The sequence below is a fragment of the Monodelphis domestica genome, chromosome 5 (assembly GCF_027887165.1).
Source record: "Monodelphis domestica isolate mMonDom1 chromosome 5, mMonDom1.pri, whole genome shotgun sequence".
NCBI classification, from domain to species: Eukaryota; Metazoa; Chordata; class Mammalia; order Didelphimorphia; family Didelphidae; genus Monodelphis; species Monodelphis domestica.
In genome coordinates, this window is record NC_077231.1 from 310,911,213 (window position 1) to 310,934,299 (window position 23,087).

At 53.5% G+C, this 23,087-nt stretch overlaps 1 protein-coding gene across 7 annotated transcripts in view; it reads right to left on the reverse strand.

Moving 5' to 3' along the window:
- Positions 1-23,087, reverse strand: part of SNX10 (sorting nexin 10) — a 75,925-nt gene that overhangs the window by 14,750 nt on the left and 38,088 nt on the right. For 4 of the 7 annotated variants that reach the window (XM_056800452.1, XM_056800451.1, XM_056800453.1 and 1 more), the window contains exons 2-3: positions 13,888-13,937; positions 69-155 (exon numbers count right to left, since the gene is read on the reverse strand). In XM_056800452.1, the coding sequence (XP_056656430.1) occupies positions 69-155; positions 13,888-13,911 (111 nt within the window). In that variant the 5' untranslated portion in view covers positions 13,912-13,937. Of the gene's footprint in view, positions 1-68; positions 156-3,466; positions 5,806-5,841; positions 5,997-13,887; positions 13,938-23,087 lie in introns of those variants that run through there. The other 3 variants (XM_056800447.1, XM_007505330.3, XM_016426503.2) reach the window with 3 other exon arrangements.

Consider the following 23,087-nt stretch of genomic DNA (forward strand, 5'->3'; position numbering starts at 1 on the left):
CCACGGCTCCCCAGCTAACGGAGCCCCCTTGCCTTTGCCCTGGACCTGAGGGGGAATCTTCTACTTACGTGAATGAATATCTCATAGTCAACGTAGGAGTGCCAGAAGTCTTCCTTCTGAATTCGAGGATCGCGGACCCAGACGCTCACGAACTCCTGGGAAGACATGGCAAGCCGAGGGATGTGTTTTAGAAGCCTGGAAAGCCTCGAGCCTTCCTTGCCCCAAAGAAGGGATGAGCCGATGTTCTAACTCTCCAGAAGGAGAAGCAACGTGATGTGAATCACCAACCCTCAACACGCCTGGGAAAACTTCCTCCCACAGAGCCAGCCTAGCCAAAAAGAAACCATTTTTAGAATGAGGCAATGCTGGGATTTTAGTTTGAAAATACGTGGGGTTTCCTTCCAAATTCCATTCAGCTCAGACCGTTGCCGTGTAAGAAATCATTTCAGAAGAGCCTTTCTCTCCTTTCCCCTTAGAGAATGGCTACTCCTTGAGGACAAGAACTGGGCCAGTTTCATCTCTGTATGCCCAACACCTAGCATGGTGCCTGACACACAGCAGATGCTTTCTAAGGATTTGCTGAATGGATTGGCTTGTAATGATCTAATGACAAAGGAAAGATCTGAAGTTCCAGAGACAACAGGGAGCAGCCCTCCCGCCACCCTCAACCAAGTTCCCACATCCATCCTCTGCTTCCATGGATGATTTTGCTCTAGTTTGACCCCTTCTCTGAATGAGGAGTTTCCACTCATGCCTCTCAGAAAAATATTTTTGCACAAGCATATACCAATGTGTGTCCATTTACCTATTTCTTTAAAAACCCTTCTGGCTTAGAATCCATCCTGGGTATAAGTTCCAAGGCAGAAGAGCAGGAAGGGCTAGGCAATGGGGGCTAAGTGACTTGCCCAGGGTCACACAGCTAGGAAATGTCTGGGGTCATATTTGAACCCGGGACCTCCCATCTCTAGACCTGGCTCTCTGACCACTGAGCCACCTAGCTGCACCCTGTCCATTTTCTTATAAACTATACACATATAATAACATACTATTATTCAGGTATGCAAAAAAAGTACAAAAAATAGATACTTTAAAAGGAGGAGATAAAGATGAAATAATATTTGAATCAGGAGGTAATAGGGAGCCCCTGGCATTGACTGAATAGGAAAGCAACCAGTTCTTTAAGAAAATCACTTGGACTAAAGGAAAATAATAAATGTTGGAGGGGATGTGGCAAAATTGGGGCACTAATGCACTGTGTGGAGTTGTGAACTGATCCGGTTATTCTGGAGGGCAATTTGGAACTATGCCCAAAGGGGCTACAAAGCAACGCATTCCCTTTGATCCAGTAATCCAGATCCTACGGTCTGTGTCCCAAAGAGATTTCTAAAAATGGGACAGGACCTGTTTGTTCAACAGTATTTATAGCTGATCTTTTGGTGGTGGCAAAGATGGAAACTAAAGGGATGTCCCTCCATTGGGGAACGGCTGAACGAATTGTGGCCTATGTTGGTGATGGAATACTGTTGTGCTGTGAGCAGTGATGAACTGGAGGGATTCCATGTGAACTGGAAGACCCACATCAGCTGATGCAGAGTGAAATAAACAGAACCAGGGGACCATTAACAGCAATATTGTGGGATGATCCACTGTGATGGGCTTTGCTACTGAAAGTGATACAGTGGTCCAGGACACTTCTGACAGACTTATGGCAAAGAATGCTCTCCACCTCCAAAGAACTGGGGGGTAGGAATGCAGATGAAAGCATTTGATTTATCACTTGTTCATTTGGGGACAGGTTTGGGGGTTTCTGTTTTATAAGATTATTCATGTACAAAAATGAATAATATAGAAAGAAAAAACAAAGAAAATCTCTTGGGCAGCAGAGGGGAGGATGGATTAGAAAACTGGAGGATGGGGAGTACTGGGGAGAGACTGGGCGTAGGGAGGCCAACATCTATCTTTCCATTCCCAGCATCTCACAGTGCCTGGCCTTCACTAGAAGGTCCTGAGAGACAGACCATCCCAGGAAGCAGGTTCAGAGTGGCCATGAGAGCTCTGGGGACAGCCTCTGGCCACGTGTGACTCGGGGCCAAGAGGAAGGCTCCCCTTCTTGCCCATAGTGACAGGAAGGCTGACCATGACTGAGTAGAGAAAGGGGCTCCACCGACCCCTCAACCTCCTTCTCCCAGCCATCCTGTACTTCTACAATTCAGCTGGGGAAAGAAAAAAGGAACTGGGGCCTTTCCCTTCTTTCACCAGCTTGTGAAATAAAAGTAGGCCCTGGCCTGCAGCTTAGGGTTAGTCACTTGGCGAAGCATGTGAGCTAGTAGGGGATGGGCCCAAATGGGTCTGGACAAGAGGAAAAAGAAAAAGGAGGCGGTCTCCAATTCTCTACATTGGCATATTCCCACCCCCAAAAGGATGGGTTTGTACCTCATTAAGAAGAGGAATAGAGATAACCCAATACAATAAACATTTATTAAGAGCCTACTGTGTGCCGGGCACTGGCTAAGCTCTAGGAATACAATTAATAAAAAGAAAGGCAATTCCTGCCCTTACAGTCTAATGGGGGGCACAAATGGAGGCAGGAAAGAAGAGGGGAAGATCTAGACCTGTGATTTCATAGATAGGGCAGGCCAGCACTTTGTACAGAACTAGAGCTTTGTCAAGTATCACCCAGCCAGAGGCACGCTGCCTCTTCAAATAATATATTTATTGTTGAGTCTTTCAGGCTCGTCCAACTCTTTGTGACCCCATCTGGGGTTGTCTTGGCAAAGATGCTGAAAGTGGTTTGCCATTTCCTTCTCTAGCTCATTTTACAGATGAGGAAACTGAGACAAAGTTAAGTGACTTGGTCAGGGTCACACTGCTAGGAAATGTCTAAAGTCACATTTGAACTCAGGTCTTCTTGACCCTATTCCCCACACTCCCTAGCTGCCCGATGATATATTAATAACGTGATCAACTCGTGTAATGTTCCCCTGTGAAGCATCCTGTGAGCAGCAGAAAAAAGGTGTAAGATTTTCTGGAATTTCAAAGTCACAAGAGCAAGACTGAACTGGAGAGTCGGAAGGAGCCTTGAAAAGCAGGGGGGGGCCAAAATGTGAAACGGCTTTAAAACCCCACGAAAAAAGAACTGCTGTGCGCTCTCACTGGGATCTGGGTTTCCACCCAAATCATTTTGGGTGGCTTGCCCATAAGAAGATCCTGCTTGGACGCGGATAAACAATCCGGTTTACTCATGGATTAATTACAAATGAGCTTTTCGGTCGTTTCATCCGTTTCGCAAAGCCACCAAGGACCAGGCATCCAGTTCCCAAAAAGGGCGGTTTGGGTTTCCCCCCAACCCCCCTTTTATGAGAAACCACCAAAACTTGAGAAAAGGGGGACCATTTCCATTAGGGTAGGCTGAGGGCAGAAACTGAGAAGAGAAAGCGATGGTGGGTGAGAAAAAGCAATTCGTTACCTCCCACTTCCTCAAGCGCTCGGGGTCTCCTCTGACTAGCAGCGCTTTCTGCTTCCCTGACGAAGAGGCTGGTTCCATTTGACAAAAGTTGGTCTTGATAACTTTCCCAGAATCCTCTCCATGCCCGCTTACCACGGGACGCCCTGGCCCACACGCTGCTAAGAGCAGACCAGTTTCCATCCGCAGCGAAGAGGGACGAGGCTGGCCAGGCAGTCCTGGCGATGTGCCCTCCGCCCAGTGGACAGACGGGTCCGTTTTACCAGTCCAACAACTGACAATAATTCGGAGGCAGAGAAGCCGCCGGGGACCTTCACGGTGCCTTTTCTCTGGCTTCATCCCTTTCGTCCTCACTGAGGATGTGACTGTGCTGACCCCACTGGGGTCCTGGCTTCTCCCGTTTTCTTACCCTTCTCTGGCCTCTTCCCCAGGCTCCTGGAGGTCTCACACTCAAGTGATTCAGAGTAAACGTCTGAGCGCAAACTTGAATTCAGGGTTTCCTGACCTGAGGTCCAGTGAATCATCCACTGAGGGAGAAAGGATAAGATGGCCATTTTTCTCAACTATAACATGAGATGGTGGAAGATGAGGATCATTTTGGTTCCTCTAGATGTTAAGTCTGGGCTTTTATGACCCCAACTGGGTCAGACGAGCAGGTAGGAGTCAGGAGGACCTGGGTTCAAATCTAGCCTCAGACACTCCTCGCTGTGTGACCCTGGGTAAGTCACTTGACTGTTTAGGCCTTGCCCTTCTGTCTTGAGAGTTATTACTAAGGCAGATCGCAAGGGTTTGTTGTTGTTTTTTAATGAGCCTGTGCCTGGCCTCAGGTGGCTGGCATGAGAGGGCACAGCTAGACAGAAACGTCACAGAAGATGCAGGAGGAGTCATCACTTAGGGAGAGGGATTAGGCTTCCTAGAGGATGTGGCCTCTGAGCTCGGTTCTGAAGGAAACCAGGCAAAGTCGAGGAGGGAGGTCGAGGCACAGGGAGAGGGAGATGGAGAGGGAATGTTCAGTACCCAGAACCGCAAATCCGCCATTGTGGCAGGAACACAGAGCCCTGGAAGAAGAGTTCATGGGGATAAACCTGGAGACAAGGCTGGATCCAGGCTGGAAAATTCCCCAGCAGCTGAGATCGAATCCTCGGCATTTCACCAGACCCTGAGCCCCACTCCTTGTTCGGCCTTTTTTGATGGGTCTCCCCAGGTCCACTGTAAGCTCCCGGAGGGCAGGGACTCTCTCTTGGAATGCCCAGGATTTGGCACAGGGCCTGGCACACGCTGGGCACCACTGTGTATCCTCCAATGGCCAGAAAGGCTCTGAGTGCAGAGCAGAGTCGGTCCATTTTATTCTAGAGACGATAGGGAGCCATTGGAACTGAGAGGGGGAGGGGAGATGAGGGGGGAGGGAGGAGAGGGGGGATAGGCAGAGAAAGGGAGAGAGATTGGGAGGGAGAGGATGAGAGAGCGAGAGAGGGAGGGAGGAAAGAGGGGGAGAGACAGAGAGGGGGAAAAGGAGGGAGGGAGAGGATGAGAGAGCGAGGGAGAGAGGAGAGGGAAAGACAGACAGACAGGGAGGGCCTGACAGAATCGGACCAGGGCTTGCCAAGGGTTTCTTAATTAGACCCACAGTCCTTTGGGAGCCGGCTGTCAGCTCTCAAAAGAAAGAAAAGCTGACTCACTCCTCCTCCCTGCGCCATGCCATTCCCGCAGCATCACGTGGCTGGCGGGGGAGATGGTCTGAGCAGCCCTGGCGGTGGATCCCTTTAATAATCTTCTCAGACAGTTTAATGACGGCTCAGCCTGACCAGAACTCGAGCACAGAGAAGCGGCCTGGGTCAGGCTAGGATTAACCCTTTCCCGGCTGTCCTCCCAGGGAACTAGGCGTCGGGGGGGCCCGAGATGGGCCCCTGGAGGCCCGCAGGAGGCCCTCCCCGCAGCGGTCAAACCCCGGCCAAGGCCTGGGCTGCGGTCGGAACGGACACGAAGCGGCCGTGTTCTAAACTGCCCTTCATAGGAAAATCCTTCTCTAAATCGAAGCCCTCCGGCTGCTCCTCCTCACTAGGACGAGGCTTGAGGCCGGCCTCATCTGCCGGGCTGCGGCAGGGTCTCATCTCCTGTCTAGTCAGGCCTGGGCGGGGCTTCCAGGGCAGGCCGGGCTGGGCCACAGGGGTGAAGGGACCCACCGAGGGTCACCCGGCCCTGAAGTGTCTGGGGCCAGATCGGAGCCCAGGCCCTCCCGCCTCCAGGCCTGGCTCTCCTCCACTGAGCCTCCCAGCTGACCCCAACGTGGGGGTTCCTACCCCCGTCCCCAGGGGCTCCCCTTCCCCTCTCTCAATGCTCGGAGGCCCTAGATTTGGCCATCCAGGCTGACATCCTACCCGAACGTCCGGTCGGCTTCTCAAACACTCTCCCAACTAGAACGACTTCTCTCCACCCCCAAACTCTCTGCCAAGCTCGCTCTCGGCCCAACGGGTCCGGGGACTGCTCCCTCTCTCTCACCCTCCATAGCCCCCCCCCATGGAGTCGTTCCCGCCTTCTGGTGGCCGCCACGCCCATTACGTGGTGAATGGGCCGCCCCACACGCCCCTCCGCCTACCTGCGCAGTGACGTAGGCGTGCTGGGTCACGTGGCGTTCGTGGCCAGGCTCCATCCTCGCTGGAGGACTTTGGGAGGTCCAGAGCCAGCGCCTCCGTGTAAGGAAGAGCCTCCCCTTTCTCCTCCTCCTGGCCGCTCCCTGGCAGTGCCTGCCCCCGGCACAAGATGAACCTGCCCTGGGGATGCTCCGGGCCGCACGCGATCCCGCGTGGAGAGGAAAACAAACTCTCTTCCCGGAATCATTCGCTCAAAGGAGCCTGGATCGGCCTCCCGGCCAGCGGCTCCTCTAGTGTGGAAGTTGAGGTCCTGAGGCACACGGGCGGCGACAGGCCCTCTTCTGCCGGGCCCCCTTTCTTTCCCCCGCCCCTCCTTTGGACTCATTCTGGGTCTCATCTGGAAGGCTCTGCAGTCACCGCCTCCACCTCAATCCGGAAGGCAAGTCCCGGGAGAGGCTATGATTGTCCTGGACGCCCTCCTAGAATGACATCTCGTGGAGGAACCTCCGCTTTGCCGCCAGGGAACACGGGAAGAAAAGGGGATCGAGGAGACCAGAAGGGGCCTCTCCCTGCACCCCAACGCTGGCACTTAGAGACACACTGACTGACCCAGCATTCGCTGTCCTGAGCCGGCATGGAGAATGCAAAGAAAAAGTGCTCGCCCAGATGCCCTCCCATGGAGGCTGGCAATGGGGCCCTCTATACCCCGGAGGGCCACCCGTGGTCCTTTAAAGCCATTCAAGCTTAGAGCTTCCCTACGAATGGGGAGCCCCACGGCTGGAGGGAGCCTTGAAGGAACAAGCGGTTCCAAGCAGAGGGAGTCTGAGCAAAGACATATCTATGGAGGTGGGGAAGGAAACCGGGCAGGGGCTCAGGGGACAGAAAGCCAGGCTTGCAGATGGGAGGTCCTGGGTTCCAATGTGACCCTCAGACACTTCCTAGCTGGGTGACCCTGGGCAAGTCACTTAACCCCAGTTGCCTAGTCCTTTCTGCTCTTCTGCCTTGGGACTGATACTGAGTATTCATTCTAAGACACAAGATAAGGTTTAAAAAAAAAGGCATGTGGAAGGGCAATAGGAAATTATGAGTTTTGCCTGGAATCTATCCATCAAATAGCAAATATTTCTCAAGCACCTACTAGGTGCCAGACTCTGCCCGAAGCTTTGGGGATACAAATGAGCCTGTCCCTGCCCAGGGAGCTCCCTCGGAATGTTTGCTCTGGGGAGGCTGCAGGATATCACAAGTGAGTCCCTTGCAGGGTGTCAGAATGAGAAGGAATCAAGAATGGCCGTATCCAGCTCTACCTGACTAGGAATCCTCTCCCTGCTCTTTGCATTCCTGAGAAGATGGTTGTTGGCTGTCCACAAAGTCATCCAGTGAGCTCATCTCGTGTCACTACCTCATTTTATAAATGGGGAAACTGAGGCAAGCCCAATGAGATGGAGGGACTTCCTCAAGGTCAGAGGGGTAGGAAGCGGCTGGACCAGAATTTGAACCCAAAACCTTTGCCCTCACTCTATGCTTCTCCCTGGTTCTCCTTCGAAAATCCTCAGAGAAGTCCTCTAGATGAGTCCACCCTGATACCACCGCAGTAAAACACAGGCAGTCCTGTGGACAGATACGCCAGTTCAGATCAGAGGGGGCGCCACAGAGGGCAGGCAGACCCCAGGGGCTGTGCTCATGGGCTTGGAAGGCTATTGGGATGGGTGAGTGACAGGACACAAATGGAAAGACCTCGGAGGAGACGCCAATCAGTATAGGAGCCGGAGGCAAGTGGGTTCCCATGGGAAGAAGGCACTGCTCCATATCAGGGGCCAAAGGCCGTGCTGGTCCTGTGCAGTGGCCAAAGGACAGGACTTGGCATCAGAAGACCTGAGATCGAATCCCATCTCCAACATGTACTAGCTCTGTGATCCTACACAAGTTACTTGGGCTCCCTCACCTTCACTTAACTCATCTGTAAAATGGGAATAATAAGGGCACTTAAACCTATGTTAGGAATCCTTAAAATGATATACAATTGCTTGGAATCATTATTTTTAAAAAAAGATCGTCTCTACTGAGATTGTCCTAAGGGGGAGCCCAGTTGGAGAGAGAAGATTCCCATCCTCGACCAGGCAGGTGAAAAGGAGTTTTCTTTCATCTTCTCAGTCCTCCCCTTTTATTAGGCAGTAGGCACTGGCCCTTTCAGTCATTTTCAATACTCTCTACCGCCCGAGACAAGGCTGCCTCACAAGCGTCGCCCACACGGGGACGCCCAGGCCCCTGTTCCTGTCACCCCCACATCGCACTCTGCCTCCAAATAGAATCGAGATCTGTCTCGGGCCCGGGTTTTCCTTCCATGCCGGGGCCGGGCCAAAAGGCTTGCTTTCCGGGGAATGACTCATGAGGAGCCCAAATTGCCACCAAGAGAAATTCTGCGTGGGTTTGTTTGGCTGGTTGAGTTTAGGGAAAGACAGACTCAGCCATTTGGGAACAAGGGAAGGAGGGGGAAGCTCCGGAACTAAACCTTACACCCTCCACCCAGGGAAACGGGGAAATCCCGAGCGGCCAAAATCAGTCCACAGATGAGCTGGCTTGTGGGTAAAAGCTCAATGATCTCCCTTTGATTTTATGCCTGAAGCTGCCACCTCCCTCCCCCAATGGAAGTCTTCCATCAAGTAAAAGAAAATACGGAAGCAAAGCCAGCAAAGGCCGTGTCTGGGGCTCCTCCCGTATACCCCATTCCCAGCCCCTAAGCCCCCACCTCGACCCAGAAGAGATGGCGCCCTGCTTCCGTCTGGATCCGATTTGTGAATCCTATGAATTACATGTGCATATGTACAGTCCAATCCATTGTGTCCATCAAGCAAGTCAAAACTTCCTCAGGGCCCAATTATTCTGCAGGAGATATTTCTACACGTTCCACCCACCCAATATTTCTGGGCAGATTCTCCTCCTCAATCCTTCCGAAGCTGCTCCCCTTCCCCCAACACATGAAGGCACCCAGGGGACACTGGGATCAGACACCCCCTACCTCAGTGAATGGGAAGCCCTTCAAGACTTAACTCAAATGAGTCATGAATCGATAAGCAATTATTAAGCACCTACTGTGTTCCAGGCACTGTGTTATGTACAGGAGTTTAAAAAAGAAGCAAAAAACTGTCTGCCTCACAGAGCTTACAATCTTGAGAGGGAATATGTAACTGAATGTATGTTGCTTGTTTATTTGTTATAACTTTTATCCTCTATCTTAGAATCGATACTCAGTATCAGACACAATTCTAAGACAGAAGAGGGAGGCAGTGGGGGGTAAGTGACTTGCCCAGGGTCACCCAGCTGGGAAGTGTCTGAGGCCAGATCTGAGCCCAGGAGGATGTCTTCCCAACTCCAGGCTTGGTGCTCTATCCATTGTGCCACAGGGAGCGTATGGAGCTGCTTTTTGTAGCCTCAAATAACTGGAAAGAAAACATGCCCCAGACCCAGGGAATGGGTGTACAAGCTGTGGTCCATGAAGGTGATGATGCATGACTGTACTATAAGAAATGATGAACTGTGAGAAGATTCACATGAGCTGAGGCAAAGCAAGGAAACGACGCTCAAGCTACAACAATGTAAATGGGAAGAATTACCCCAAGAAATTGAAAACTGAATGCTGTGAAATGATAGAGCTTCACCCAAGGGATGGCTTGGGATGGGCAGGACAGTGAGACCACATCCTTGTCAGAGTCCTGCAGGGCCGTTAACCCTTGTTAAGTTCCTCATTTCAAAGACTTTATGAACAAATCAAGATAATGCTCTTGACAACCCTGACATTCTTTCAAGTCTGGTACTTTTCTGGGAAGTGCTGGCTTTGGGCTGGCTTTATTTTTCCGTCTACGTTAATCTGCTAAAGAAACAAACTTTCTTAAATGGAAAAAATGATTTGGGGAAGAAAGAAGAGGGAAAAGGTAGACAATGTGGAAATAAAGCACAAAAGATGGAAGAATGCTGGTCGCCCTTTAGAATCATCAGTGTCACAAGGCATCAGATGGAAACCTCATGTCTTGGAAAACTCCTGCATGGTCCTATTAGTCAGAGGTTCCAACCTGCAGGTGCTGAGGAAGCCCTCACATTGGCTTCGTGTTAGCACAGAATTATAAAATTACAAAATCTCGGGGGCCATCCAGACCTGAAGAGGAGCCCTACCTACCCCCTCTACAATATACTCTCTGCTTAAAGATCTCCAGGGATGAGGAACTCACTCCCTGTGCTAGTTAACTAGAAAACCCAAAATATTAGGAAGTTTCCCCTTAAATTGGACCAAATTTGGTCTTCCTGCAATTTACATCCAAAATGCCCCTAGAACTGCCCTCTGGGGATCGATAGATCACCTCTGGTCCATCTTCCACATAACAGTCCCTGAAATACTCCTGAAAGTTTTCATTCCCCTCCCCCAGCAGTCTTCTTTTCTGCTGCTCAAAGTCTCATTTGTCACCTAATTAGGTGTAAAATATTATAATGCTTTAGAGTCAGAAATAGCCCCAGGGAAACCAGCCTCCACCAAGATTTATCCTCAGGCTTGCCCTCTCCTCCCGAGGCATCCAGTACCTTTAGGTTTCCCCAGATCTCCTGCCTCTTCTTTCCCCACCCACCCCTCTCCTTCCACACCTGGCTGCACTCACACTCACCTGGGAAGGATCTGACTAAATTTAGACTAAAGTGTTAATGATGATAAGCACCTAGTACTTGCCTTGCTTTATCCCAATACAGAAGCCACCTAATCTCCTAAATAATTCATTTATTCATGGTGAAATTCAGGCATCAATATTGATGAGGGTCTAGGATTTAAGGGAAGCAGTTCTTTGAGTTCCTCCCTCCCAGCCCTGCTTCCCCACGATGCTGTAGTCAATACAGACACTGGATTTTGGAGTCAGATTGTCAGAAAATCAGAGCCCCAAAGGGTAGGATTTGAACCAGGTCAGAAATATAGGGGCTCCTATTAGCTGTGTGACCCTGGAAAAGTCACTTACTCTCTCTGAGCCTCCATTCCCAGTCCATAAAATGGGGATATTACTTTTAGCACTATGTAATAAATAAGATAATGGACATAAAGAGGTTTTCCAGCCTTAACATTCTTTATAAACATCAGTTACTTTGGGGATAATAAAGTTAGGATGACTTCTGTTGGGGGCTGTTTAATTTCCATCTCTGTATCCCCAACATCTAGCAAATCCCGGGAAGCTTTTAGTCAGTATTTGGATGGATCTAGGTTGATATTACACACTGCCTGGGTGAAAAGGTGTCTCCCTTTTAGGACCCTGAGGAGATTCTAAATTATATATTATATATATATATATAAAATATATATATATATTTTATATACATATAAAATATATATATATTTTTATATACATATAAAATATATATATATATTATTAAAAAAAATAAAATAAAAATTCTAAATTATACAGGGCCTACTCAGTTGCATCAAGGGAGGGAGCTTCCATGCTAGAAGTTCCGCAAACCCCATAAAATCCCAAATTGTTATCATACCATGAAGTTGTCCATCTCCTCTATCTCTCTATAGAGAAATACTCTAGCAAGGTACCCATGAGGCTGTGATAGCTCTCTCAAACAGGGTCTCAGCATCAGAAAGGCCTGGGTTCAAGTCCTCCCTCAAGACACATCCTGTCTACATGACCCTGGGGAGATCACTTCACCTCTGTACCCCAGTCAACTCTCTAAGCCTGGCATAAAGGTTGCACATCAGCACTTTTGGGGACAGCTAGGTGGCTCAATGGTTAGAACATAAAGCCTGGAGTCAAGACCTCTCAAGTTCAAATCCAGCCTCGGATACTTCCTAGCTGAGTGACCAAGAGTGAGACATTTGTCCTCATCTGTAAAATGGGGATAATAAGAGCAACCTCCCTCCCGGGTTATTGTGAGGATCAAGTGAGATAATTACAAAACTCAGCACAGTGCCTGGCACCCATCAGGCTCTGTTATAAATATTAGCTGATAAGACAACTAGGTTTCTGGATAGTAGAGATAGAGAGCCAGGTCTAGAGATGGGAGGTCCTGGGTTCCAATCTGGCCTCAGACACTTCTTAGCTGTGTGACCCTGGGCAAGTCACTTGACCCCCACTGCCTAGCCCTGACTGCTCTTCTGCCTTGGAGCCAATACACAGTATTGATTCTAAGATGGAAGGGGAGGGTTTAAAACAAAAAGAACTAAGAGCCTCTTCGTGCCCAAACACCTCAAGCAGAAGCTCGGTGCCCGCAGCCCTCCCAGCCCCATCGGATCCCGGCTGTTCTCTCCATCACCAGGAGAGGATTTGGGCTGCTCCCACCAATCGCTTTACAAAAATACAAGCCACGATATTGTCCGCCTGAGGGGGGCTGGCTGCATTGTCATCGGCCGAGGGGCATGAAGGGGAGGATCCCCCTGCGCCACTCTCGGGGTGCTGGGGGGGCTGGGGAGGATCCCCCCGCGCCACTCTCGGGGTGCTGGGGGGGCTGGGGAGGATCCCCCCATGCCACTCTCAGGGTGCTGGCTGCATTGTCATCGGCCGAGGGGCATGAAGGGGAGGATCCCCCTGCGCCACTCTCGGGGTGCTGGGGGGGCTGGGGAGGATCCCCCCGCGCCACTCTCGGGGTGCTGGGGGGGGGCTGGGGAGGATCCCCCCGCGCCACTCTCGGGGTGCTGGGGGGTCTGGGGAGGATCCCCCCATGCCACTCTCAGGGTGCTGGCTGCATTGTCATCGGCCGAGGGGCATGAAGGGGAGGATCCCCCGCGCCACTCTCGGGGTGCTGGGGGGGGCTCTCCCCATCCTTCCACGCCTCTCCTTAGACGGCACTAACGCTGGCTAGCAAGGCTGGCTGCCCCCCTCCAAAGAGGGAATTAAAGGGCGGATTTCCTGCCCGGCTCTGCCCAGGGGACGCCCCAGAGGTCTCGCTTCCGGGGCAAAGAAGACCTCGAAGGAGGGGCTCGACTCAGCCCGCGAGGAGGAGTCTGGGAGAAAAGAGGCTTCAAGCCAAAGCAAGTGGAGGCCGCCGAGGAGACGGCTCAGCAGACGGGGCCGGGCTCGGCCAGGGCAAGGGCAGGGTGGGGGGAAGAGAGCTCTCCTGTCCGGGGCGCTCCCAGGAGGGGACCCCCAGCCTCTGCTCTCTGGGGTGAAGACTGACAGCATCGGGAGGAGGAGACGCTCACAGGGCCTGCCGGGTCGTCTCAGAGGCGCCGGAGAGTCCTGCAGGGGGACGCGGGCCTCGGCCTCAACACTGTGGTCTGTGAAATGGGGCTACTAAGAGTCCCCGCCTCGCAGGACCACCGGAGGTCAGGCACGAACTCGAGCCATGACCCACCTCCCAGGCTGCAGAGAAGAAAACGGAGCCCGGAGGAGGGAGGCTCTGCTTAGGTGGCAGGAAGAGGCTTTGGCACACCGAGCCCGGCTTCCGGCCTCTGGCTCATGGGGCCAGGAGAGGACGTGACTCTTCTGAAGTCACAGAGTCAAGAGGGCTTGGACGTGAGTGCGAATCCTGACTTGTCCTTTCCTCCGGGGCAAATCATAGCCTGCCGGGGCTTCGGATCCCTTTCCTCCAATGAGTGAGAAGGCTGGACGGACGGCCTCCGTGGCCCATCCCGGCTCCAAAGCCAAAATCGGAGTCACTTCTTTCCATCTGTGAGACGGAGCTAATCCTCATGCTGGCCCTGCCAGGAAGACTCTGAAGCCCCAAGCCCGACAGCTCAGGGCACGGAGGGAATGGGGAGCAGGGGAGGATTCGCACCCAGGTTCTCACTGCGGCGTTCCACCCTGCCTCCCCGCGAGGACAGCCTCCCCCCCCCCCCCCATGAGCCCTGCCCGAAGCACCTACTGTTTGCTTCTCCTCCGGAAACATCTCGGGAAGGGCGCCCGTCCGGGGATCTGAAATCAAGAGGAAAACACGTGACACTCCCGCAAGGCAGCGGCGCAGGCCAGGCCCAGCGACGGGCGCCCCCATCTGCCCCGGGAGGAGGCAAGGACCCCACCCTAGGGCTGGAGGCATTGGCTGATAGGAAGCAGCGGGGGACCTGGATGGACCACAGCCTCCTAGCTGCTACCGGGGGGCTTCCTGGAGGAGGAGGCTGTGGAGCTGTGAGCCTTGAGGACAGCCGCCCCCCCCCCCAGGGAGTCCAGGGGAGCCTTTCTGTGTCGGGCGCCTCGGTGAGTCTGCAGGGTCCAGCCTCAGGACAGCAGGGAGGCGGTGCCGGCCCGGGCGCCCGGCCGGCCTAGAGACCTCTGCAGGGACGTCGCTCCGGCCTGGGCCAGCCTCGCCAGCCTGAAGGGGGTCTTTGGCGAGCCCCGGGGGAGGGGCGACGGGATTCTGTCCATTGTACAGACTGGGGAACTGAGGCGAGAGAAGGGAAAGGGAGGGCGGGGGGGGGGGGGGGGGGGGGTCTGTGTTACTAAGTGGCAGAGGCCGGCCGGCTGCCTCCTGCCGTGCTCTGTTCTGGGTCCCTCCCAAGGAAAGGGATTTCCCCTTCGCGGTCCAAGGCCCCGTCGGCCAGCCGGCCTGGGCTCTGGTCCTGTCCGGCCTGGAGGCTTCAGCCCGGAGCTCTGGAACTCTGCCCAGGAGCCGGGAAGGCCAGACTAAGGGCGCGTCACCCTCCGCGCCGCTGGCCAAGCCCTTTCCCAGCCCTCGCCTCCCGCCCCTCCCCCACGCAGGCTCTGCACCCCTCGGACCTCACCCTCGCCCTGCCGGGGTCTCCCGGAGGCCCTCCCACGGGCAGGAGCCCGTGGGAGCTCTCAGGGGAGGGGCGGGCCGGCCTCAGCCCCGCCTGGGGCGGCGCCCCCCCCCCCCCCCCCCCCCCCCCCCCCCCCCCCGTCCAGCGGGGCCCCGGGGCGAGGCCCCTTGCACCCGCGTCCGCAGCTCCAACCTTTCATTCCCCTTGGGGTGACTGGCTGGGCTTTGGCTTTCTCTCCCCCAGGGCCGAGGGGGCGGCCTCGGAGGATCCTCACGGAGGGCCTGACCAGGCCCCTCCAGCTCCTCCTCTGACAGATGAGCCTCCGAGGGCTTCTCCCAGGGTCGCCTCAAACCCGCCGCCCTCCGCGTCTCGCAGGCCTCGCAACTGGCCCCTCACCGAGCGCCAGGAGCCCGCCTGGGCGCTCCCTCCAGACCCTCGAGCTTGGACCACCCTAAGCCTCCCCAGCAGCCTGGCCTGAATGGCCGCCTCTGCCTGGCCCACCCCACAGCGGACGGAGCCGGGGAAAGAGGGAGGAAGCTTAGAGGAGACGAGGAGGCCGAGAGCTTGCTCGTGCTGGGCTTGGGTCCTGGTGGGCCAGAGCTTCACTGTGGGGGCCGGAGAAGGAATCCCTTCCTGAGAGACAGACAGAGGGAGGACAGACAGAAGATGACGGGAAGGAGAGAGGAGACAGACAGAGGGAGGACAGACAGAAGATGAAGGGAAGGAGAGAGGGGACAGACAGAGGGAGGACAGACAGAAGATGAAGGGAAGGAGAGAGGGGACAGACAGAGGGAGGACAGACAGAAGATGAAGGGAAGGAGAGAGGGGACAGACAGAGGGAGGACAGACAGAAGATGACGGGAAGGAGAGAGGGGACAGACAGAGGGAGGACAGACAGAAGATGAAGGGAAGGAGAGAGGAGACAGACAGAGGGAGGACAGACAGAAGATGAAGGGAAGGAGAGAGGGGACAGACAGAGGGAGGACAGACAAGATGAAGGGAAGGAGAGAGGGGACAGACAGAGGGAGGACAGACAGAAGATGAAGGGAAGGAGAGAGGGGACAGACAGAGGGAGGACAGACAGAAGATGAAGGGAAGGAGAGAGGGGACAGACAGAGGGAGGACAGACAGAAGATGAAGGGAAGGAGAGAGGGGACAGACAGAGGGAGGACAGACAGAAGATGACGGGAAGGAGAGAGGGGACAGACAGAGGGAGGACAGACAGAAGATGAAGGGAAGGAGAGAGGGGACAGACAGAGGGAGGACAGACAGAAGATGAAGGGAAGGAGAGAGGGGACAGACAGAGGGAGGACAGACAGAAGATGACGGGAAGGAGAGAGGGGACAGACAGAGGGAGGACAGACAGAAGATGAAGGGAAGGAGAGAGGGGACAGACAGAGGGAGGACAGACAGAAGATGAAGGGAAGGAGAGAGGGGACAGACAGAGGGAGGACAGACAGAAGATGAAGGGAAGGAGAGAGGGGACAGACAGAGGGAGGACAGACAGAAGATGAAGGGAAGGAGAGAGGGGACAGACAGAGGGAGGACAGACAGAAGATGACGGGAAGGAGAGAGGGGACAGACAGAAGATGAAGGGAAGGAGAGAGGGGACAGACAGAGGGAGGACAGACAGAAGATGAAGGGAAGGAGAGAGGGGACAGACAGAAGATGAAGGGAAGGAGAGAGGAGACAGACAGAGGGAGGACAGACAGAAGATGACGGGAAGGAGAGAGGGGACAGACAGAGGGAGGACAGACAGAAGATGAAGGGAAGGAGAGAGGGGACAGACAGAGGGAGGACAGACAGAAGATGACGGGAAGGAGAGAGGGGACAGACAGAGGGAGGACAGACAGAAGATGACGGGAAGGAGAGAGGGGACAGACAGAGGGAGGACAGACAGAAGATGAAGGGAAGGAGAGAGGGGACAGACAGAGGGAGGACAGACAGAAGATGAAGGGAAGGAGAGAGGGGACAGACAGAGGGAGGACAGACAGAAGATGACGGGAAGGAGAGAGGAGACAGACAGAGGGAGGACAGACAGAAGATGAAGGGAAGGAGAGAGGGGACAGACAGAGGGAGGACAGACAGAAGATGAAGGGAAGGAGAGAGGGGACAGACAGAGGGAGGACAGGCAGAAGATGACGGGAAGGAGAGAGGGGACAGACAGAGGGAGGACAGACAGAAGATGAAGGGAAGGAGAGAGGGGACAGACAGAGGGAGGACAGACAGAAGATGAAGGGAAGGAGAGAGGGGACAGACAGAGGGAGGACAGACAGAAGATGAAGGGAAGGAGAGAGGGGACAGACAGAGGGAGGACAGGCAGAAGATGACGGGAAGGAGAGAGGGGACAGACAGAGGGAGGACAGGCAGAAGATGAAGGGAAGGAGAGAGGGGACAGACAGAGGGAGGACAGACAGAAGATGAAGGGAAGGAGAGAGGGGACAGACAGAGGGAGGACAGACAGAAGATGAAGGGAAGGAGAGAGGGGACAGACAGAGGGAGGACAGACAGAAGATGAAGGGAAGGAGAGAGGAGACAGACAGAGGGAGGACAGACAGAAGATGAAGGGAAGGGGAGAGGGGACAGACAGAGGGAGGACAGACAGAAGATGAAGGGAAGGAGAGAGGGGACAGACAGAGGGAGGACAGACAGAAGATGAAGGGAAGGAGAGAGGGGACAGACAGAGGGAGGACAGACAGAAGATGAAGGGAAGGAGAGAGGGGACAGACAGAGGGAGGACAGACAGAAGATGAAGGGAAGGAGAGAGGAGACAGACAGAGGGAGGACAGACAGAAGATGAAGGGAAGGAGAGAGGGGACAGACAGAGGGAGGACAGACAGAAGATGAAGGGAAGGAGAGAGGGGACAGACAGAGGGAGGACAGACAGAAGATGAAGGGAAGGAGAGAGGGGACAGACAGAGGGAGGACAGACAGAAGATGACGGGAAGGAGAGAGGAGACAGACAGAGGGAGGACAGACAGAAGATGAAGGGAAGGAGAGAGGGGACAGACAGAGGGAGGACAGACAGAAGATGAAGGGAAGGAGAGAGGGGACAGACAGAGGGAGGACAGACAGAAGATGAAGGGAAGGAGAGAGGAGACAGACAGAGGGAGGACAGACAGAAGATGAAGGGAAGGGGAGAGGGGACAGACAGAGGGAGGACAGACAGAAGATGAAGGGAAGGGGAGAGGGGACAGACAGAGGGAGGACAGACAGAAGATGAAGGGAAGGAGAGAGGGGACAGACAGAGGGAGGACAGACAGAAGATGAAGGGAAGGAGAGAGGGGACAGACAGAGGGAGGACAGACAGAAGATGAAGGGAAGGAGAGAGGAGACAGACAGAGGGAGGACAGACAGAAGATGAAGGGAAGGAGAGAGGGGACAGACAGAGGGAGGACAGACAGAAGATGAAGGGAAGGAGAGAGGGGACAGACAGAGGGAGGACAGACAGAAGATGAAGGGAAGGAGAGAGGGGACAGACAGAGGGAGGACAGACAGAAGATGACGGGAAGGAGAGAGGAGACAGACAGAGGGAGGACAGACAGAAGATGAAGGGAAGGAGAGAGGGGACAGACAGAGGGAGGACAGACAGAAGATGAAGGGAAGGAGAGAGGGGACAGACAGAGGGAGGACAGACAGAAGATGAAGGGAAGGAGAGAGGGGACAGACAGAGGGAGGACAGACAGAAGATGAAGGGAAGGAGAGAGGGGACAGACAGAGGGAGGACAGACAGAAGATGAAGGGAAGGAGAGAGGGGACAGACAGAGGGAGGACAGACAGAAGATGAAGGGAAGGAGAGAGGGGACAGACAGAGGGAGGACAGACAGAAGATGAAGGGAAGGAGAGAGGGGACAGACAGAGGGAGGACAGACAGAAGATGAAGGGAAGGAGAGAGGGGACAGACAGAGGGAGGACAGACAGAAGATGAAGGGAAGGGGAGAGGGGACAGACAGAGGGAGGACAGACAGAAGATGAAGGGAAGGAGAGAGGGGACAGACAGAGGGAGGACAGACAGAAGATGAAGGGAAGGAGAGAGGGGACAGACAGAGGGAGGACAGACAGAAGATGAAGGGAAGGAGAGAGGGGACAGACAGAGGGAGGACAGACAGAAGATGAAGGGAAGGAGAGAGGGGACAGACAGAGGGAGGACAGACAGAAGATGAAGGGAAGGAGAGAGGGGACAGACAGAGGGAGGACAGACAGAAGATGAAGGGAAGGAGAGAGGGGACAGACAGAGGGAGGACAGACAGAAGATGAAGGGAAGGAGAGAGGGGACAGACAGAGGGAGGACAGACAGAAGATGAAGGGAAGGAGAGAGGGGACAGACAGAGGGAGGACAGACAGAAGATGAAGGGAAGGAGAGAGGGGACAGACAGAGGGAGGACAGACAGAAGATGAAGGGAAGGAGAGAGGGGACAGACAGAGGGAGGACAGACAGAAGATGAAGGGAAGGAGAGAGGGGACAGACAGAGGGAGGACAGACAGAAGATGAAGGGAAGGAGAGAGGGGACAGACAGAGGGAGGACAGACAGAAGATGAAGGGAAGGAGAGAGGGGACAGACAGAGGGAGGACAGACAGAAGATGAAGGGAAGGAGAGAGGGGACAGACAGAGGGAGGACAGACAGAAGATGAAGGGAAGGAGAGAGGAGACAGACAGAGGGAGGACAGACAGAAGATGAAGGGAAGGGGAGAGGGGACAGACAGAGGGAGGACAGACAGAAGATGAAGGGAAGGAGAGAGGGGACAGACAGAGGGAGGACAGACAGAAGATGAAGGGAAGGAGAGAGGGGACAGACAGAGGGAGGACAGACAGAAGATGAAGGGAAGGAGAGAGGGGACAGACAGAGGGAGGACAGACAGAAGATGAAGGGAAGGAGAGAGGGGACAGACAGAAGATGAAGGGAAGGAGAGAGGGGACAGACAGAGGGAGGACAGACAGAAGATGAAGGGAAGGAGAGAGGGGACAGACAGAAGATGAAGGGAAGGAGAGAGGGGACAGACAGAAGATGAAGGGAAGGAGAGAGGGGACAGACAGAGGGAGGACCGACAGAAGATGAAGGGAAGGAGAGAGGGGACAGACAGAGGGAGGACAGACAGAAGATGAAGGGAAGGAGAGAGGGGACAGACAGAGGGAGGACAGACAGAAGATGAAGGGAAGGAGAGAGGGGACAGACAGAGGGAGGACAGACAGAAGATGAAGGGAAGGAGAGAGGAGACAGACAGAAGATGATGGGAAGGAGAGAGGGGACAGACAGGGACAGAAACTGAGTCAGAGACACAGAGTGGTCAGCCCACGTCCTGAGATAAAAAGGGAGAGAAGGGCCAGGTGGGCTGCCTGAGGGCAGCAGAGAAGAGGGTCCCGGGAAGGGGAGGGGAGCCCAGCAAGGAGAGGCCCCTCCGCCCGGCACAAGCAGGGCTCTCCAGATAGTCCCAGCTTCCCTGTTGTTTTGCTGTTTGAACGGAAAAATACTAGCAAAGCTGTGGGCAGGTCTGTCTCCCTGGCAACACAGCAGTGACGGTTTGGAAAACTACCCCTCACTGGCTAAGGGGGCAGCCTTTACCTTGACATGAATCCAGGTGGAAAAGCAGGTGGGGGGAGCAGGTCAAAGGCACAGGCAAAGGCCCTGGGGCACGTGCGAGGGAAGCAAAGATACCAGAGCTGGCCTAGGAACAAACAGAGGCCAGCGGGTCCAACCCTCTCATTTTACAGGTGAGGAAACTGAGGCTGGGAGGTTTCACAGTAGCTTGGCTGCCCAGAGTCACAAAGGGAAAGTCATACATCCGTCCTCCACAAGCACAGCCAGCCTGGGCGGTCTAGGCGCTGCCCCCCAATGAACAAAGGCCCCAGGCTGGGTACAGCATGCACGGTCTTAGTTCTTCCTCTGATAGAGCTCTTTCTACCAACAGCCGCCTCCCCCCCCCCATCCAACATCATGGCATCAGTTCAACTCTGAGGGACCTAAAGCCAAGGGGGCAGCGGGGTGGGGGAAGGAAGCTACACAAAGCAAAGAGCGCTGGATCGTGCACACTGTGGGCCACGGCAAAGGCCCAAATGGTTTCCTGACCTCATCCAAAGGCTTAATGGTTGTTGCCTTCTGTTAGCTAGCAGACAGGCAGAGACAGGTAGATAGATAGATGGTTGGATGGGGGGGATGGATGGATGGATGGATGAACAAAGAGATAGACAGACAGACGGACAGACACACAGACACACAGATAGACATGCAGACAAACTGGGATGGATGGATGGATGGATGGATGGATGGATGGATGGATGGGTGGGTAGATGGATAGATGGATGGATACATAGATGATAGATAGATAGATAGATAGATAGATAGATAGATAGATAAATAGAGATAGACAGACAGACAGATTGGGATGGATGGATGGATGGATGGATGGATAGAGAGAGAAAGAGAGATGGATGGATATATGGATAAAGAGATAGATAGACAGACAGACAGACAGACACACAAACAGATTGGGATGGATGGATAGATAGATGGAGAGAGAAAGAGAGAGATGGATAGATAGACAGACAGACAGACAGACAGACAGACAGATAGATAGATGGATGGATGGATGGATGGATGGGTGGGTGGATGGATAGATGGATGGATAGATAGATGATAGATAGATAGACAGACAGATTGATATGGATGGATGGATAGACAGGTAGGAAGGTGGGTAGGTAGGGCGGGCTGCTATAACAGAATGTGGAGAGGATGTGCACACAGTAGGGACCTGATAAGAACCAGTAAATGAAGTACAGAAAATTATGATTTAACATAAATGAAAGCTCTGGCTCCAAGCAGCAGAGGTTACCTTGGTAACCAAGAACAGGAAATTCAACTTGTTATTATAACATCCCCATCCTGCCTTCTCAATGGTTGGGGGAGGGGTGGAGGGAGGAAGCAAATTTGGAACTAAAAATAAAAAATAATGCTTTCCAAAAGCACAAGCCCGTTCTATTCTTATTTGGGGGAGAGAGTACAGGAGAGGTTGATGGAAGACAGCTTTTATTACACTGATTAAAATAATAGCAATTGCTAATATGTTATGATGCACTTTAAGGTCTGGATTTAAAAAGCACTTCAGGTAAATGACCACATTTGAAATTAAGCAATCAGGGCAGCTGGGTAGCTCAGTGGATGGAGAGCCAGGCCTAGAGACTGGGAGGTCATGGATTCAAATCTGGCCTCAGACACTTCCCAGCTGTGTGACCCTGGGCAAGTCACTTCACCCCCACTGCTTAGCCCTTACCCCTCTTCTGTATTGAGTCTAAGATGGAAGGTAAAGGGGAAGGAAGGAAGGAAGGAAGGAAGGAAGGAAGGAAGGAAGGAAGGAAGGAAGGAAGGAAGGAAGGAAGGAAGGAAGGAAGGAAGGAAGGAAGGAAGGAAGGAAGGAAGGAAGGAAGGAAGGAAGGAAGGAAGGAAGGAAGGAAGGAAGGAAGGAAGGAAGGAAGGAAGGAAGGAAGGAAGGAAGGAAGGAAGGAAGGAAGGAAGGAAGGAAGGAAGGAAGGAAGAAGGGAAGAAGGGAAGAAGGGAAGAAAGAAAGAAGTCCTGTGAAATGAGATTTAGTTTGATTCTGAATCTGGAGTCCGATTGTGGATTCAAATCTAGCTTCTGTGTCCTTGGGCAAGTCACTCATCCTCCAGAGGCCTCCATTTCCTCACCTGTAAAAGGAGAGGTTGGCCAGACGTTCCCTTCCAGCTCTAAATCATGATTCCTGACCAACATCCACCTGGTGTTTGGGAAGCGCCTCCTCCCTGCCAGGCTAGTTGTCAGGGATACAAAGATAAAACTGATGCAGAAAACATCCACCCCACCCCCACTCCTTTCCCCACAGCTCTTCCCACTGGCCTCAGACCTCATACCAGCAATGAGAACAAGGACAGCCAGCAGCCCCAGGAGCTCAGAAACTGGCATTCAGAGGCCAAGAGCCATACCCAGGGTCACCCAGCCATGAGTGCCTGAGACGGGATTGGAACCCAGGTCTTCCTGACTTTGAGCCCCCTCTTAGAACTTCTGTGGGCTCTACAGGGCCACATATGGACTGGTTTGGGTTCCTTTTTTCTAGCCAGGAAACCCAGCCGTTATTATTGATTCACCCTTTCAGGTTCCTTCAGCACCAGATCCACAGACTGTCACAGTCACCAGGTCCAGCCCCTTCATTTTACAAATGGGGAAACTGAGGTCCAGGAAGGCACGAAGGCTAGTTTCCGGATTCCTGCTTGGCCCTTTGCCAAATAAGCGCGATGGGCAGTAAAGAGCTGGATTTGGTTCTCGGACATTGTCACAGAACATACAAAGATGCCACCGCCAAAACAGAAAGTCACGGAAGAAC